Below are 19,437 nucleotides of genomic sequence, written 5' to 3'. Positions count from 1 at the left end.
GGACTCCTGGGTTCTCTCCCTGGCTCTAGGATGGGGGTTATTGGGTTCTCGCAGGGGGAGCCCACATCTCCCCCACCCCACAGCAGGCTGAGCCCTGAGTTGGGATGGACTCTGTTGATGCCCCCTGCCCCCGATCCAGAATAAACATTTACCCTGCCTGGAAGCAGACACTGCTGGCCAAAGAGGGAGGAGGAAGCTGGGCCCAGGGCCAGAGCAAGAGGGGAGCCTGGGAAATGGAGCCCGAAGGGCCAGGCTCCCTCTGCCACAGGCTGCAGTGAGTCTGGCATAGGATAGGAGCGGATGTTGCCATCCCAGCCTCGCCCAGCAGGGGGCACTGTGGGGAGCAGGGCAGGAGCGCTGGCGGTGGGGGGTGCTCCTAGCTACTCCAGGCCCAGCCTTTCCCAGCAAGGGGGTGTCGGTGAGACTCAGGGAGGGGCAGGTTTAGGGCGTGTGCCTGGTTTTAGGGACGCCATGAACCGAAACCCCCAGGGCTGAACTCAGGTCTGGACTAGTCAGGGGTGGAGAAAATGAATTAACAGCTGTTCAGTGTGAAACTTTAGCTGGGGAATGGGACACGGGCCCTTTCCCTTGTAGGGGGCCCCAGCTCCCATCTGGCCCCAGGGCAGGGGACTGGCTGGCTCCAGGGGGTGAGGAATGGGCATGGGGCCTTTCCCCTCTAGGGGATGCCAGCTCCCATCCTAGCCTCTGGCTGGGAACCAGCTGGCTCAGGGCCAGAGGTAACCCCAAAGGACAGAAAAGTTTGTAGGTAGCAAGCTAGTTTTAAGCTACGTCTGAAATATCTGGGTGACTGCTGCCCTCTGGTGGGGGAAGTGAGTCATTTACACCAGGGGACTGTCGAGGTGACCTGCAACAAGGAAAATCAAATGCAGTGTTGCTATTAGTTATTTCTCCTTCATCTCATTCTCTGTCACGCCATGTTTCCTACGGGCCCTGACTGAGATCAGGATCCCTGTTGTACTGCAGAGACGATCCCTGTCCCAGAGAGCTCGTGTTCTAAATAGCTCAAGGTAGGATCATTCTTCCCACTTCACAGATGGGGAAACTGAGGCCCAGAGAGAGTCAGTGATTGGCTCAAAGTCCCAGAGGGAGGCTGTGGCGGAGATGGGCATAGAACCTTGCTGTCCAGACTCTGTCTGGTGTCTTCACCACAAGAATGACTGTCACAATGTGTTTGTGTAGGGTGACCAGATGTCCTGATTTTATAGAGGCAGGCCTGATGTTTGGGGCTTTTTCTTATATAGGCGCCTATTAGAATATCAGGGTTGGAAGGGACCTCAGGAGGTCATCTAGTCCAACCCCCTGCTCAAAGGGGGACCAATCCCCAGACATTTTTTTTTTTTACCCCAGTTCCCTAAATGGCCCCCTCAAGGATTGAACTCACAACCCTGGGGTTAGCAGGCTAATGCTCAAACCACTGAGCTATCCCTCCACCCTTGTCCTGATTTTTCACATTTGCTATCTGGTCACCCTATGTTTGTCTTTTTTTTTTTTTTTTCTCCTGCTTTCCTCTGCGTACACAAGCTCTGAAGGAGTTTTGTAATTCATGTCACTTTAGTCTTGGAACAAACTGTACTTTGCCTATCTCTGCTGGCTGGGAGTCTCCTAGGAGTCCCCAGAGAGGTGGATCAGGGCTGTCACAGCCTTAAATTGAAACCATGTTGGGTATTTCACATAACAAACTTTTCTCACCAGTGGTTGGCAGGTGTTTGTCCTTTACTAATCTCCCTATTTAACTCAAAGACCACTAAGTGGCCTTTATTGCTATACGAGGGTCAGCGGCTGGTTAGGAGGGTCACTTTTGTTAATAACTGGGCATGGCCTTCTCCATCTATGCTCCATCCACCTTTATGTGGCAACAAGACTCATTTATACATGTCCCACCCCAACGTGGTTGAATCTGCTGGGGGGCAGGGCATCTGTGGGTGCTATCTGCTTATTCTCCCTGTGCAATGTTAATATGCCCATTGGTGGCAGATCTTGGGTACAATGGGTTTATTATCCCACCCGCTAAATAAAGATGGGCAGGACTCAGAATGTGGCTTGCTGGTGGGTGGCAAGGGAGACTGGTATAACATGTACATTAAGGAGGAGACTAGCTGGGGGCACCTCGAACATCTCCTTGCATTCAACACTGTGTTTACTCCTTGTGGCAATGCTACAACAGGTGTGTGCATTGAGGACAGTAGATTCAACACTTGTGAAAACTACATATGGAAATATATTGAACCATTTGTAATCAAAGGCCTCCTCCTCCTCTAAATGTGAATGGGTGGGGCTGATTTAAAAAAAATAGGGCGAATCTGTGGTAATTAATTGTTTTGAAAGTACTTCCAGCTATCAAAAGATAGGTCAGAGGATGCAAAATTGGTCCCGGAGGGCACAAGATAGGTCTCAGGAGGTTGTAATTGAGCCTATGGAAGGGCACTAGCAGATTCAACAGACTCCCCCTTCTCAAGTACATGACAAAAATCAGCCTTGATGAATTAGCATTTTATTTGAGGTCTCATGAGATTTTGGATAGTTTTATTAATTACTTAGATTTATTTCAATTTATTGACCTTTTCCACAATGAAGAAAATGCTGAAGGTGAGTCACTGGTTTTTTATTGCCTTCCTTAGGGGAAAAATGTCAGGTGATGGATTAGCTGTGTAGATTCCACACAATTTACCCATGGCCTTAAAAAAAAAAAAAAAAAAAAAAAAAAAAAAGTTCGTGAAGTAGCAGTTGAATTTCTGCTCTCTGATGTTGTTCAACTTAATTTATTTAATAATTTTTCTACCCTGTGACGAAAGTGCTGGCAGCAGATGAGAGAGTCGTTTTTTCCGTTCTTCCTCTCATCTCTACTTGGCTCCAGCTGTAGTTGGCTTTAGCAGGTTCGGCATAACCCTTAAAATTAAATAATTATATTATGTTAATTCAGGAGCTGATTCCTCTCCTACTCGTAACCTTTTAAAGGGAGGAAGTTATTTATTTGAATGTATCGTAATTTGTTGCACCCCGTGGCAAAAGTGCGGTCGACAAATCAATCCCCTAGGATTCCTCCTAGCCATTGGAACTCGCTGTGATTTCGCCTACGCAGATTCAATCCTGTGATATCCAATTACTGCCTTTTAAATAATATTATATAATCAATGGACTCATTTGCCTCCCTCTGATTCTGCTCTAGCATTGTAATTCGTTACTTTAATATATTTAAATTTCTTCTATTTCATAGTGAAAGTGCAAGGTATGAATAACCGACTCCCTTTTCCCACCCTCCCTTCTATGGAACTAGCTGACATTTTGCCAAAGCAGATGAAATACTTGAACCTCCTATTTCTTTCCGCACAAATAATATGGTGATTTTTTTGGAGGATGGGGTCACTTTCGTCCTATTGGCTCTGTTCTTACGGTATAAACAATTACGTAAAATTAATCAAATGTATTTAATCATATGACGAAAGTGCGGCGCACAAATAAACTACTAGGTTTCCCCTCCCTTCCTTGGTACTAAATACAATTTTTCCAAAGCAGATATTATCTCTCAATCTCCTATTTCCCCAATATAAAATGATATGATATATTGGGGATTTCATTCCTTTATTGACTTTCCTACAATTGTGTAATAAATTATTAAAATATATTTAAATATATTCCATCCCTTGGCGAAAGTGCAGAGTTTGAATAATTCCTCCTTCCTTTCCTAGGAACAAGCTATGATGTCACCAAAGTAGATTCAATCCTGCCTCTCCCATTCTCCCCTCTATAAAAGTATTATGAGCCGATGGAGTGGGACAGGGCTCATTTGCCTCCGGTTGGCTTTTCTCTGCTGCTGTAATTAAATGTTTAAATTTATTTAAATTCATTCCACAACTATGGCGAAAGTGCTGGAGTCAAATAACACTCTCCTCCCCTAGCTGAGATTTCTCTAGACCAGATTCGTTCTCTGAACATACTATTCTCCGCATCTTTAAAAATAATATGACCCGGGGGACATTTCCCCCACCCCCATTTTACATGTTACTAACGTTGTAATTACTTATTTAAATGTTTTAAATTTATTCCATCCCATGACGAAAGTTCTGAGGTTTTACATTCCCCCTAGGAACTAGCTGCGATTTCACCAGAGCTGATTCAATTCTTCTATCTCCAATTATCCCCTTCAAAAAATAGCGCGGTGCATCAGAGCGACTCACGTTCTTCCTCTTGCCTTTCCGCTACGTGACGATTCATTATGTAAATATATTTTAAATTTAGACTATTCCGCGGCGAAAATGCGCCTCTCTCCTTCCCTTCTGTGGGGCTAGCTGCCGTTTCTCTTCCGCGGATTCGTCACCTTTCCCGAGCTTGGGGTGAGAGAGAAAAATAATCGCCCCACTACAGAAGGAGAGAGAGGGAGGAGGACGGCTTTACAGCCGGGGTCCACCTCTAGCGGAGGCGAGTAGTTCCTATTTCCTGCGTCGAAAGTGTGGACGCGAACACACACAGCCGGAGACGGGAGTGGAGGGGGGGAGCGAGCCGGCGGGAACTCTCGCGCGAGCCGACGGGACGTCGCCCGTTGGCCCCGCCCCCTCTCCCTGTCTGCGGCGGCGGCAGCGGCAGTAGCGGGCCCCCCCTGTTCGCCGAGCGAGGAGGCCGCGCGCGCGGGGGGGGAGGGGCCGGGAGCAGCGAGGTAAGCGCCGCGGGGGGCGCGCGCGCGGGGTCCCCGCGAGGCCGAGGGGGGCGGGGCCGGGCGGCGGGTGAGGAGCGGCGCGCGAGGGGACGGTTACAGCCGGGGGATGGGCTGTGGGGGGGGATGGGTCCCCGGAGGGGGAGGTGGGGGGCAGCTGTGGGAGAGGATGCTGGTATGGGGGGCAGGGAGCGCTGGGGGGTTGGGACTGAGTGGGGGGGAGGGGGGAGCTGAGGTCTCTGGGGGGGCCCCTGGTTGGGGGGGGGGGAGGCTCAGAGAAGAGGCATTCTGGGAGTGGAGGGGGAGCTGACGTCTCTGGGGGGGGCTGTTTGTGGGGGGGGGAGGGAGGCTCAGAGAAGAGGCACTCTGGGAGTGTGGGGGAGGGGGAGCTGAGGTCTCGGGGGGGCTGTTTGTGGGGGGGAGACTCAGAGAAGAGGCACTCTAGGAGTGTGGGGGCAGGGGGGAGCTGAGGTCTCTGGGGGGGGCTGTTTGGGGGGGAGGGAGGCTCAGAGAAGAGGCACTCTAGGAGTGTGGGGGGGAGGGGGAGCTGAGGTCTCTGGGGGGGGGCCTGTTTGGGGGGGGAGGGAGGCTCAGAGAAGAGGCACTCTAGGAGTGGGGAGGAGGGAGGAGCTGAGGTCTCTGGGGCGACTGGGCATCCTCTGGAGAGGGAGGGCTCTGGGGTGGAAGCTGGGGGGTTGGGGGAAGGGCTTGGAGGGAGGGAGGGGGAAGCTGAGGGTGGTCTTCCGGGGTTCTGAGGGGATGGGCTCAAAAAAGGGGAGGGAGCTGAGTTCTTGAAGGGGGGAGGCAGGGGGAGGGGAGCTGGGAGACCTGTGGGGGAGGAAGCTGATTTGTGTGTGTGTGTGTGTGCGTGTGCACATGCACGGAGGGTGCATGTGAGTGTGCGGGAAATGGGGGACTTGGGGGGGGGAGTTGAGGTGGCTTTTGGGAGTGTGACAAGGATTAGTGGTAAACTGGGATGGGGAATGTGGGGGAGATGAAGTGGTGGGGGAGGCCCCAGGGAGGGGTCCTGAGTGGTAGAGATCTGGGGGGAGCTGAGGAGAGAATTGGAAGGGGATGGGGAACTGAGGCCCCTGATAGGGGGTTGGGGTGAGAGGATCAGAGAGGTGGGGGGTGGAATCTAAGGGAAGCGGGAGATCGGGAGGTCATAGGAGTTGGGTGGAGGGGGAATTGAGGGGGGGGGGTGGGGACACAAGGTGGGAGATCTGAGGGAAGGCCTGCTGCAGATGGGGGGACGACGACACTGAAGTGGGAAAAGCCTGTGGGGTGAGGGTGCCCTAGGTGGTGCTGGGTTGGGGAAGGGCCTATGCCAGTGGGAGGGAGCTGCTGAGTGCTCAGGGTGGGACGTGGGGCAAGGGTGATGCCTGGGCCCTGGGGTTTAAGGATACGGGCAGTGCTGTGAGGGGGGGCCTCGGGGGGGGGGGGCAGGGGGAGAGAGTTATACCAGGTGGCATCCCTGGAGCTCACAGTGGGCACCAAGGTAAAAGCAGGAGTGGACTTTGTCCCCTTCATTTCTTGGCTTTAGTGCCAGTCTGGGGTGTGATCCCTGGGCACTGCCCACTCCCCACCAGCTCCCTGTGGGCTCAGATGGAATACCCCTGTCTCCCCCTGCCCTCTTCCTGGGTACCTGCTACAGGCTGACTCCATTTACCCCCTTGGTGGTGGTAGCACAGTTACCCCTGCTTTGGCTCCTGCCATGGGGCATGCCCCGGCTGGCTATGCTTGGTCGCCAAAGCCCCGAGATCTGGTGTCCTGCAGGGAGAGGCTGCAGACACTAGAGTGGTTGGAGGTGGGGGGACTGGGAGTCCTGGGTTCTGTCCTGGTTCTAGGAGGGGAGTGGGGTCTGGTCGGTTAGAGCAGGGGGGCTCGGAGTCTGGACTCCGGTTTCCAGCTCTGGGAGTGGGTGTGCTCTATAATGATGGAAGGGGGTGGAGGCCGGGAGTCAGGAATCCTGAATTCTTTTTTGGCTCTGCCACTGGTCTGCTGCACAGCTTTGCCTCTTTGTGTCTCTGTTTCCTCACACCTAAAGTAGGGATGATAGTGGGGCTGGCTAGGTTAGCTTTTTGGATGAAGGGGGCTGTAGAAGAGCGAGCTGTTCTTATCAAAGGGGACCACCCTTGGGTCCTGCATTACAGCTTCCAGGCTTAGATAGTGACTCCCTTCGCTTTGGAAACGGCTGCTTTACAAAATTCAGAGCTAGACTCTGGGGTGCGCTCTAATGCCAGAGGCCTGTTTTAGGGTTTCATGCTGCAGCCCATCACCGTCCCGTCCCGTAGTGCTATCTTATCTTCCTTATGAGCCTGCCCTTCTCAGCGTCTGGCTTGAGAGGGTTCGATTAGGTCTCCGATGCCAGATCATGAAATAACTTTTAACCTGGGTTTCAGTTTTGTCTTTTGAATCTCTTCATTTTTTTAAATTTATTTTTGCTGGTAGACAAGTAGGTTGGAAACTCTAATATCATACAGGAGCTTGGAATTGAACCCAGGAGTCCTGCCTCCCAGCTCCCCCGTCTAACCCACTAGATCTCACTCCCCTTCCAGATCTGGGGATAGGACCCAGGAGTCCTGACTCCAGTACAGTTGCCCTCTCACATAGTAGGGCACCACTGTTTGTACGTTCTGGATGCATCCTCTGTAATACACTGCATAACCCCCTCCCCCCCATCACTCTTTATTCCTCTGAGGCTTAACCCCCATTTCTTTTGCTTCCCTCCCAGTTCTTCGAGGTCCCACTCTGCGTTATGGACTAAACATCTGCCCCGTTGCATTGGAAAGAAGTCTGCCGCATTTACAGACACACGTCTTCTTTCGTTGCTATCAAGAGCCCCCGAACAAATCTTCCATAACAGGTACAATTTCATATCTATCTCCTACTGAACTGGATTTGATTTTCTGGGCTGGGTTGAGGCACACTGGTGGGGTCAGGGGAATTCTAGTCTCCCGGCTTGAGGGAATCAGGGTGGGTGGGTGGTACTGCCCCCTGCTGGAGGAATTGGAGCCCTGTGGGTGTGTAGCTCTGTCTCCTGCTGGAGGGAATTGAGGGTTTGTGTGTATGTATGGGTAGTGCTGCCCCCCTGCTGGCAGGAATCAGGCTTCTGTACCTGTGCTCTCCCTCCCACTGCCCAGGCCGTGCCTGCCCTGGGGATGCACAGACAAACACCTTTCTTCCCAAGGGGCAGGAGTGGGTGTTGCCCTGTCTGATTGTGCCTAGCATGTCCTGTGTAGGATGGTACTCAAACAAGGCACTGTTTGCGAAGGCATCTTGCAGTGCTGGACTGGGTTTGCACATCTGCATTCATGTAGCGATGCCCCGTGGGATCGGGGTGGGGGCATCTGTGTGGCTCCCAGCACGATGGGGGAACCCCAATCTTGCTCAAGGTGGGGGTCTTTGGGGCACCCAGCACGACAATAGCCTCCCATCTCTGTTCTGGCCTTTTCTATTTAGGCTGTGAGCGGTTTGGGGAAGGGACTGTCTCTCCCTGTATGTCTGCGTGGCGCCTGGTGCACTGGGAGTCCATGATCTTCATTGGGGGGCACCCAGCCATTGCAGCGCCCAGCCCAGTGGCAGAGACCCTCCAGTCCTGCATGGGGCTCTCCACATGCTATCTCACTATAAATGATAACGTTTCTATTAGTGAAGCTCAGATCTGCTGAACTGGGGTGCGTTGCTTGATTTCCTGGTGGTATTGATGGCTCCTTGAAACTCTGAGAAATACCCCAGGGGGATCCTGCCCCACTCCCAGCCTTCCAGGGGAAATCCTCAGTTGGTCGCTCTCACAGATGTGACATTATAGTGCCAGGCATATTTAATATCCATACACATGGGTGGGAGAGTAGCATTAAGAACAGCTGAGCTGTTTTAGTGCAAAATTCCAGAGAGGTAGAAAATCGACAGAAAATTCTGATCTTTAGGGGGGTTGTGGAGCAGGGAGTTGAGGGGTTCCAGATGAAAGTCAGGGCGCACCACTAGCAACACGCATTGAAACGGAAGCACTGCTCTTTGTATGGTCCCTACTCTAGCCTTGGAGTGCTGGTAACAACCCAGATCTCTAACCAGATCCCCAATAAACTCTGTGGGGATTGGGGTGGCTTACCTTGCCAGTGCCAGATTATACCCACTGTGCGCACTCAGTCTCCAGATCTGACGTCTAAATTCGTATCTGACTCTTTACCGCTGCTATAAGGGCAGGGCTGATTGTGTCTGGAAAAAGCAGGGTGATCTAGTTCTTTTGAACTTCTACCGCTCCCCTCAGCGTGTGTATAACTCATTAACTCTGTCTTGGTGTCCAGTGCGTTGAGATGAGGACATAGACCCGAAGGACTCTGTTGTCCCCATCCCACTTGTATTTTCTGCCCCACTGCCATTTTGGCTTTGAAGTGTGCAGTGTTCTTGGGTACATGTGAAGGTGTAGCTCTGTGTGTCACGACTTTCCTGGGCAAATTCCAATGTGTCTAATTACATTTTGTCTTCCTAACAGTCCTCTTGCAATTTCATGAGGACATGGGATTTTTCTATACTTCCTGTCCTAAATTATGCACTGTTACCCTGCTGCCCTACCCAAGAGAAGGCTGCAATTCAGTGCCAGACAAGTGATCTCTATGTGGTCTGGCTATTATCCAGTTGCCCCACCCCAGAGATGGCTCCATTTGAGCACCAGGCAAGCCATCCCTATACAGCGCCACTGTGCAGCTGTAATCCAGTTGCTCCATCCCAGAGGTGGCTGCATCTCAGTGCCAGGCGAGCCATCCCTGTGGGGCATTGCTGTACGGCTGTTACAGCCACCTCTGGACTGGGGTAGCTGAGATCTCTGTGTGGCATTTGCTGCATGGGTGTTCCCCAGCTGCCCTGCCCCAGAGTGGCTGCGTCTCAACACCAGGTGAGGCATCACTGTGCAGCTGTTACCTAGCTACCTCTCCCCAGAGGCAGCTGCATCTCAGTGCCAGGCGATGTCTGTATAGGCAAACTCTTTGTGGTGAAATTTAAGGGACTAATAGGCATGTTTGTAACCCACCCACCAGTTCCAAGGCAGGCAGTTGCTGTAATTGGATCTATCCACAAGAGCCCCAGTTTACGGGTAGAGGAAAGGACCAGATTCCCCTGGCTCCTGCAAGCGAGCTGATGTCACCTGGGCCAGGCAGGGGAGGTTAGAGACTGTTTGCTATCCCATGCTAGCCTTCAAGCCAGAGACTAGGAAAAGCCTAGGCTGATGAAAGCTGGTCCATCTTGCTCGTTCCCCACTGGCTGTTCCCGCAGCAGAGATGGAGTCACCCCATCCGGGCCCTCCTCACCCGGGGTGGGATCGTCCCCCACAGGTTATTACCCAGGGCTCTTAATTTCTGGTCTCCAAAGTGAGGAGGCTCCTGTCCTTTCCCGTGAGAGAGATGAGAACATCAGTTATTAGACTCCTCTCTCACGGGAAATATTTCCTAAGGCTTGACCTACATTTTCCTGAATTTCCTTGATGCTTCTAGTTCTCTTTTTCCCCCCTAAAGAATTTCCCCCCACGCTTGGCTTTGATGCTGTTCAAACACCGATTGGCAGTGATCATGAACCCCCTGCTTAACTCAGCTCGCCATGGTTAGCTGCATGGCTGGTGGGTCTGGCTTATGTGCTCTGGCTCACCAGGTTCATGGTCTGGAAGGAATTTCCTCTGGGTCAGACCAGCAGGGACCTTGGGGTGAGGGTGCAGGGGTTGTCTCCATCTGCAGCATGGGGTGCGGATCACCTGATGAGATCATCTCTGCACGACTCACCTAATCAATGCCCTGCCATTGCAGAGGCCTCAGTATCCCACCCCCATCCCTGACCACCCCAGATCAGACCCCTGGGCCCATCTAGCCCGGTATCCTACCTCCTCCCTGCCATCCCAGATCAGACCCAAGGGCCCATCTAACCCAGCATTATTGCCCCCTCAATCTTTCCTGTTCTCACAACGGCTGAGTCTAGAATCTGCTCAGGCCTAACTTTTAAGCCTGACTCAAACTGGATCCAAGCCCATGAGGATTGAGTTGTTTTCCCACCTAAGCCAACCCTTCCTGCTGAACCTGCATGCCCCGCTCCTGCTAGCTTCGGCTCCCTTCTGCTTTGGGATTCCTCAGCACACTCACTCTGCAGTGCACACAGTGCAGCGAGGTGGCGGGCGGCCAGCAGGAACAGGGCCTGCAGTCGCCTTCGTGCCAACCCTGTGGCAGGAGGAGAGCTGGTCCGACCTGAACCCAAGAGCGGCCGGTTGTTTTCCCACCTGATCTGGACCCAACACTTGTCGTTGGATAGAAGGGTTCTAGTTTAGCCTCCCGAGGACTGGGTCTAACCCAGGTCAGTGGGCTCAGCACAGGGGGAACTGGGTGAAACTGATTGGTCCATGCTATACAAGAGGTCAGACTCGATCATCTAATGGGACTTTTTGGCTTGGAACTCTCTGAAATCCTTCCAGGCTTACCCATTAACCCTGGTGAATCTTGTCTCAATAGCCTAGTTGGTCTCCAGCTTGCTGGGATCGAAGGGGCCCTCCTGGTTGTGGGGGGGTGTCTGGTGGGGTGGATAGAGAGGCGCTTTCCTCTCTGGACCTGGAGGCTTCTGGGATTGAGGGAGATGCGAGCAGCGTGGCAGAGCAGTCCCAGAGGTGGCCAGCGGGGGGTACTCTGTGTGTGTTTGTACTACGTGGCTGATAGTGGTTTTTCTCCTCTCTATCTCCCTCTCAGTTTAAATGAGTCATAATGGATCAGGAAAGTGGGGGTGACATCCAGAAAGCCCCCAACTTCCAGTGGAGAAGCTACAAGCTCGTCATTGACCCGGCGCTGCGGCGTGCCCCGCAGAAAGTCTACCGCTACGATGGAGTCCACTTCAGCGCCCCTGTGAGTCCAGGCATGGGTGGCAGTGGGGCTTCACTGCCTGCTCTGGGGGGCTGGGGGCTTGCCAACAGAGAAGGGGTAGCCTTCTTCCCTCCCCTTCTGCCTGGGACAGTATCTGGTGCTAGCCCACTGCATAGGCCCACCCTGGACAGCACTTGCTCACCTCTTACTGTGGGCTAATAATCAGAGCAGTGGAGGCTGGGAGCCAGGACTCGTGGGTTCTGTCCCTAGCTCTGGGAGGAGGGTGGGGTCTAATGAGTTAGAGCAAGTTAAGGCTGGGAGTCAGGACTCCTGGGTTCTATTCCCCTTCTTCTGTCTCATTGTGTAACTTAGGGCACGGCCCTCCCTGTGCTCTGTGCCTCAGTTTCTTCATGTGTAAATAGGGCTAAAGCTCGGTGGGCGGGTTTGTGAGGGTCACTAATTGCTCTGGATAAAGCACACCGGGTCTACTCGTGAAAAGGGCTGCTGAAGCACAAAGCGTTCTCACCTGCTGTCATATCATTGTGGCCAAGTTGTAAACCACGGGGCGCTAGGTGGTGCTGTGCATATCAAGTCCCATTGCTCCATTTCCTCATCCTGAACGCGCGTGTGTTCCTGATGTACCTTGCTGCCCTGCACCGGGGACGCTGAAGCCAATAAAACACCGAGGGTGGGTGACGACTTGTAAAACCTTTTTGCAGATCTCAGCAGGAGAAGTGTTCCCATGATGTCTGTTAAATTCCACATGGTGTTGCCCTACCCTGCCTCAGTTTCCCCTTCAGTTTGTCATTCTCCCGCTTCCAGCGCTCCCCAAAGTCCACCTCCTTTTGGGGTATAAGCCAGCGATCCAAACACTCACAAACCCAGCCTTGCCCTTCCTCTCAGAGGCTCTGTCTTCATTCGTCAGTCAGCCGGCTCCCAGCCTTCTGCTCACTCCCTTCAGCCTCCCCCACTAGCAATGATTGCTGCGCCCTCATGCTAGGTGGCACCCACGCCGGCCCTGGGGGCCGTGAATAACTGGGCTATATTCTCGCCAGTCCATACGGTCCTGTTTCCCAGGGCCTCTTTCTATGCTCCCAGCCCTCTTTAGCGAGCGTGTCCCCCAGCTTTCCTCTCCCCGGCATCGCACTCTGTTTCGTACCCTCTTACTGAACTGCAGGCTATGGTGGTTTTCCCTGTGGGCCTGCCCCTTTGGGACGTGGAGGGGCACACGCAACCCCGGTATATGGCACAGGAGGCATGGGGGGCGGGCACAGAGCCCCTGCTGTCGGTGGGGAGGGGGGAGACACAGCCATGGTATGGGGAAGAGGGGAATGTGGGACACAGAACCCCTGGCATCAGAGGCATTTACAGACATGGGATACAAAGAGCCTCTTGTATATGTGGGACATACCTAGCCCCTGGAAGATCGGGGGGGGGGATAAGGGGGGGAGACACACACAGCACTGGGGGTGGGGGGTTGCCGGGAGTCCCTGAAATATGGGGGGGATGAGTGGGGACTATCTGGAGATCTTGGTGGGGGGTGGGATGTAGAGATGCCAGGAGCCCCTGAGGGGGGCATTGTGCTTGGCTGACAGAAGCTATGAAGTGCATGACACTCTAGTTATTTATGTCACTGTAACCTCTAGGAGCCCAGTCATGGACCAGGTGGCCGTTGTGCTAGGGGCTGTCTGTGATTTATTAGGTGTATTATGGTAGCGCCTAGGAGCCCAGTCCTGGCCCAAGACCCCATCGTGCTAGGCATTGCACAGACACAACAGTCCCCGCCCCTTAGAGCTGCCAAGCTAAGTACAAGACAAGAGACAACAGGTGACTCCAGGCAGAGACATGGCAGCTCAAGAAAACATAGAGCCAATAAACGTTTTGTCTGGCATTAGCACTAAGCAGCCCCACTCCTGGATCAATGTAACATTTTTCCATGACTGGTGCCCCCTTCTGGCTTGGCATGGCAGTGGCTCTCCCTCGGTTTCCCTCCTAGTCTCCAGCTGATCCGCTCAGCCTCCGATGCCTTCCACATTGCGGTGGGGCAGTCCTCTGGCTAGATCAGGGTTACCCAAAGTCCTAAATAAACTCTTCCATGCCACCTGGGCTCTGTAGAGTACCAGGGAAGTCAGTGCTCTGCCCTGTCTGGGCTCATGCCACCCTAAGTCCATCACTGGCAGCCAAACGAGGCAGTCCTCTCACCAGGCCTGGCTCCGAGAGGCAGTCATCGCCCTGTGTTCCTAGCCCCAGCTGCTGTCACCTGGATGGACAAAGTGACAGCGAGAATCTCTCACTGCTGGGCTGGCTCGTGGCACTGGCTTGGCTAGAATGGACTAGGGCTTAACTTCTGCCTGTTTGCTAACCTCAGGACTATCAGATGCTGTAGCCAGGTGACTAATAAATTACTTGGTTTTGAAAAGGCTGTCTGTGGCTGCAAATACTGACTGGGAGCCTTGCGCCCTGGAGGGGCCCCAGGGTGGATTTGATTTAAATCATGATTTAAATCACTAGTCAGGAAGACTCGATTTAATCATGGATTTCTACGTAAAAGTGCATTCTTGTTGGTTGTTACCAAGCTGAAGATCCTGCATGTTCAGACATGTTCCTTTCATCATCTTCAACGCAGCTTCCTCCTGAGAAGGAACACTTCTTATGATGTTGTTTCATTCGGGCAACCAGGCCTTGCATTTCTTTGTTGCACTGTTTGCATTTTGCATACATGCCTGTCTTAACCACAGGTAGAGGAACTTCATTAAAATATTCCCAAACTGGGTGTCTCTCACGGCCTGCTGCCATTATAGGTTTTCCCTTCTAGAGAGAGAATGGTATGGTAGATCTCAAATCAATGAAGGCTATACTCAGAAAGACCTCAAGACTTCTGGAATATGCTGCTCAAACAGTTTCACTTTTGTTTCTACTGCCTGTCCCTCCCTTCTCACATTTATCTCCAGACTTCTTCTCCTTGTCCAGATCTATTCCGCCCCCAACAATCTATTCATTGAACTTTCTGAAACCTTGCACGTTTAGAGAGAGGTAAGGGATTGACTCTGTGTACACACATTTGTAGAGGGACAATAAGGTTGAGGTCTGTTATTTCTCACCTCTCTATATTTATTTATTTATTTAAAATCATTTTTACTGTTAACAAGCATGTTATCTCTGGAGAGACAAATCCACAGTTTGAAAACTGCAAAACTAAGCATCTCTGCTGGTATCTTCTAGACCGGGGTAGGCAACCTATGGCGAGCTGATTTTCAGTGGCACTCACACTGCCCGGGTCCTAGCCACCGGTCCGGGGGGCTCTGCATTTTAATTTAATTTTAAATGAAGCTTTTTAAACATTTTAAAAACCTTATTTACTTTACATACAACAATAGTTTAGTTATATGTTATAGACTTATAGAAAGAGACCTTCTATAAATGTTAAAATGTATTACTGGCACGCAAAACCTTAAATTAGAGTGAATAAATGAAGACTCGGCACATCACTTCTGAAAGGTTGCTGACCCCTGTTCTAGACTGAGCACTGTGTCCTATTGGGTAGATAGAAAGATTAACCTAAATAATCTCTACAGAAGCCCATGGAACCCCGTAAGATTGGATCCCTAATCCATGAACTATTGGAACTCATTTACAAAACTTTTCTTAAACATGACATGAATATATTGTCTCATACTATAGAATTAGAATTTTTAATCCCTATTCCATGATGAGGTATCTTTGAGCTATAATGTATCTTAATTAAAACTATCTTTAGATAGGTGTTTTCCTCAAAAAGCATTTTAGCAAAAAAAAAAAATCAGATTTAAATCAAATAAATCAGATTTTTTTTTTTAAAATAATAATTGATTTTTATCCACACGGAGGGGCCCAATACCAGCCGCCCACAGGCTGGATTTGCTGCAGGGAGCCATGAAGAGAGAGTGGGATTGCTGGTGCCGAAGGCCCACTCATGGATGCTGTGGGCCTGCCGCCGTGCAACTTTGTGAACCTGTGGGGTTTGGCCCTGTAAAAGGGGTCACTCCCAAGGGACTGGTCACAGGCTGGGGTATATACCAGACCATGTGGATTTGTGACACATTTTCTTAGAGAGGATATATCAGGCAGATGCCAATTTCTGCTTGCTTCAGGTGAGGACGAAACACAACCCCTAGGCTCTCATCATTTCGTCTGGATCCTTGCAGTGTCCTCGTCTCTGGCCTTGACAAATGCAGTGTTTCCTTGCTCATATGCATTCAGAATGCTGCTGCAAAGATAGTTCTCCAAGCCCATCGCTTTGCCTGTGTCACCCCTCACTTTGCATCCCTACACTAGCTCTCCCTTCTCCATCGCATCAAATATAAGCTGCTTGTTTTCTCTTCCATGGCCGGTCCCCACCCAATCTATGCTGTCTCATTTGCTTTTGAGACGTCTGCTCCTGCTGCTGGTCGACCCATGGCCGCCGCTGCTCACTTGTTATGTTTTTAAATAGGCACTTTTGGGCTTTCTCCCAGGCTACCCCTGCTGTCTGCGAGGAGCTGCCCATAAACAGCTGCAAAGCTGCCCCATTGTCCTTAAAATCCCTCCTCAAAACTCCCCTTTGTTGTGATGCTGACAAAAAGGTATGTGGTGCTCACCATCCTGGCTCAGTGTATTTCCCCATCTGTCTGTCTTTCTGTCTTCACCTGTTGTCTTTTGTCTTGTACTTCGATCATAAGCTCTCTGGGGCAGGGAGCCTCTTTTTGTCCTGTGTTTGTACAGCACCTAGCACAGTGGGGGCCTGGGCCATGATTCTGGCTTTTAGGTCTGACCGCAATATAGATCTATGGGCAGGTTACCTCGTAATTGTACCTTGCAGGATTTTTTATTTAGATTTATATAAATGACAAGTGGGCATGACTTAAAAACCCATCGCACAGATCTCGGTGCAGCAGCAGAATTGAGCAGAACCTACCGCCAGTGTCCCAGATCCTTTTCTCTCAAGCTTGTGGGAGACAGGATCCCAGGCTAGATGGCTCTGATCCAGCGAGACAGGGAGCAGGTGTGATGCTGATCTAGATGGGCCCATGGGTCTGACCCAGGGGACAGAGAGGGGGCAGGAAACCAGGGTAGATGGGCCCATGGATCTGATCCAGTCTGTCTGTCCCAATATGCCTGTCCCCCACAGCCGAAACGCAGTGGGCTTGTGCAATTTATTCTTGAGATTTTTTTTCTATGGCAACCCTTTATCCCCAGGTAGTTGCCAATGTCCAAAGAGCTAAGATTTTGCGTAATTAGAAACATAATTGCCACCACAGATTGGACCCATGGGCCCATCTAGCCTGATATCCTGCTCCCCATCCCGGCCCCGCCCAGATCAGACCTCCCTGGGCCCATTTAGCTTGGGATCCTGCCCTTTCCATGCCGCCCCGGATTAGACCCATGGGCCCACCTAGTCCGATACACACCTCCTCTCTTCCACCCCGGATCAAACCCATGGGCCAGTCTAGCTTAGTATCCCACCCCTTCCCTGCTGCCCTGGATCAGACACATGAGCCCATCTAGATCACCTGTCCCCATCCCTGCTGCCCCAGATCAAACCCATGGGCCCATCTAGGTTGGTATCCCACCTCCTCAGATCAGACCTGTGTGCCCATCGAGCCTGGTATCCTGCTACCCCAGATCAGACTGACAGTCCCATCTAGGTTGCTATCCCTTCTCCAACAGTAGCCAACACCAACTGCTTCAGAGGAAGGGGATAATTCTGGAATAACCTGCCCCCTTGGGCAGATTTCTTCCTAGCCCCCCATCAGAGATTTCACCCTCTTGCATGAGGGTTTATATCCCATGCAAAACCCCTGTCTGTTTAATATCTACTGCTGTAATCCTGGATCTTCTCATTATCCAGATAAAAGTCCCGGCCTTCTTTGAATTTTGCTAAGCTCTTGGCCCCAAAGCAGTGAATTCCACAGGCTAACTGTGCATTGCATCAAAATCTCTGCCTAAAGAAACACTGTATATCGGGGTGGCCAACCTGAGCCTGAGAAGGAGCCAGAATTTACCAATGTACATTGCCAAAGAGCCACAGTAATACGTCAGCAGCCCGCCATCAGCTCCCCACCCAGCGCCTCCCACCCACCGGCAGCCCTGCTGATCAGCTGTTTCGTGGTGTGCAGGAGGCTCTGGGGCGGGGGACGAGGGACGAACGAGGGCATGGTAGGTGAAGGGGGGGTGGAGTGGGGGCAGGGCCTGTGGCAGAGCCAGGGGTGGAGCAGTGAGCACCCCCCAGCACACTGGAAAGTTGGTGCCTGTAGCTCCAGCCCCGGAGTCGGTGCCTAGACAAGGAGCTGCATATTAACTTCTGAAGAGCCGCATGTGGCTCCGGAGCCACAGGTTGGCCACCCCTGCTGTATATCTAAAAGCACCCTCAGTCAAATCCCCCCCCCCCCATATATATTATGTACAGGGTATATGATTATACATATAATCGTGGGATGGGGATAGATTGTATAATATATAATCGGAGCAATCAGCACCTGTATATAGATATCTATCCCCAGATTGTGTGTATTTATATAATATAACATGTTGGGGTAGGGGATAGATTATATACATGTGGTATCTGATTGCTGAGATCCCATATGTAAATAACAGTATCTCCTCTATAGATTATATATATTTAGAGAGAGCAATCATATTCCTTCCCAGCCTTCATTTGATCACTTTATGTCTGGTCAGTTTCACTCCCTTCCTTGACAGTCCCTTTTCCCTTCTGTTGTTTTTGTTGGAGTCTTTCCCACAACAGCGGGGAGGGGAGAGAAACCCCTTTATAAAGTGTACATTTTTAACAGTGAGAGTAATTAACCATTGGAACAATTCAGCAGGGGTCGTGGTGGATTCCCCATCACTGACCATTTTAAAATCAAGGTTGGATGGTTTTTCTAAAAGATCTGCTCTAGGAATTGTTTTGGGGAAGTTCTGTTGCCTGTGTTACAAAGGAGATCAGACTAGATGATCACAATGATCCCTTCTGGAATCTATGTAGCACAGTTGGGAAACCACATAACCTAGCAATCTGATTCAGAGTTCCTCTGTGAAACCACTTCTGAAATTGACGAGGTTTCAAGTTGCTCATGACAGCCAGTAGGAATAACAATCACAGTAGCAACCTCAGATAAAAACCCTTGATTAACCTGACCTATCGCCTTCCCCAGGGCCCTTAATAAGAGGATGAGCCCTGTGTGCTGGAGCTGAGAACTCGACTTCTCTAGATTAGGGCTCTGATTTTGCCTCTGTGAAACTAACATTATCCCCTAGAGATGTGCAGGATGCTGATCGAGAACACAGCCATCCTTCTGCGGTGTGTGAAGAGTACTATACGAGAATAAAACCATTCCCCCATGTTAAAACAAATGCAGAGAAATCCACCACAGGGGAAAGGGAAGGGGTAACCATCTGTAAGTAGGCTTAGCAGAAGTCCGTTTTTCTTTTTGTATAATTATGATGGATAAGATCAATGTTTACTTTAAAGCAGCTCTTTCGATTTTTATCCATTTAGATTTTCACAGTTGCAGGTAAAGTTATGGGGGGTGGGTGGGAACAATAATTAATGATAGTAGACGTTGACATTCAAAAAGTTCGAGGTTTATAACCGTTCAAACACAAATTGTCAGCATCACATGTCAAAAAAAACTCTCAAGCAGCGTTTTTCTTACTTTGCCTAGATGTAAATTTCGATTATTATTGAAGGAAATATTTTTTGTCATTTTGTGTGCGTACAGCGAAAGCAACATTTACAGATAAAAATCTAATTCCCATGAGCCTTGCTGTAAGTGTCTCCATTGGGAACAGACATTTGACAATGGGCCCTGCAATCTAGCAGACAAAGGTCTAACACAATCCAGTGGCTGGAAGTGGAAGCTAGACACAGTCAGACTGGAAATAAGGCATAAGTGAGGGGAATTCACTATTGGAACAATT

General features: G+C 51.0%; 1 protein-coding gene and 1 pseudogene across 1 annotated transcript in view; one reads left to right on the top strand and one right to left on the bottom strand.

The window, feature by feature from the left end:
- LOC135877976 (RING finger protein 112-like) overlaps positions 1 to 19,437 on the bottom strand; it is a 1,138,053-nt pseudogene that overhangs the window by 644,369 nt on the left and 474,247 nt on the right.
- Positions 4,635 to 19,437, top strand: part of SETD1A (SET domain containing 1A, histone lysine methyltransferase) — a 33,956-nt gene continuing 19,153 nt past the window's right edge. Inside the window, exons 1-3 of the mRNA XM_065404496.1 lie at positions 4,635 to 4,672; positions 7,404 to 7,535; positions 11,389 to 11,541. Of these exons, the coding sequence (XP_065260568.1) occupies positions 11,404 to 11,541 (138 nt within the window). The 5' untranslated portion in view covers positions 4,635 to 4,672; positions 7,404 to 7,535; positions 11,389 to 11,403. The remainder of the gene's footprint in view (positions 4,673 to 7,403; positions 7,536 to 11,388; positions 11,542 to 19,437) is intronic.

The sequence above is a fragment of the Emys orbicularis genome, chromosome 4, assembly GCF_028017835.1.
Source record: "Emys orbicularis isolate rEmyOrb1 chromosome 4, rEmyOrb1.hap1, whole genome shotgun sequence".
NCBI lineage: Eukaryota > Metazoa > Chordata > Testudines > Emydidae > Emys > Emys orbicularis.
The sequence above is the reverse complement of the archived record's forward strand: the minus strand, read 5'-3'. Positions and strand labels throughout refer to the sequence as shown.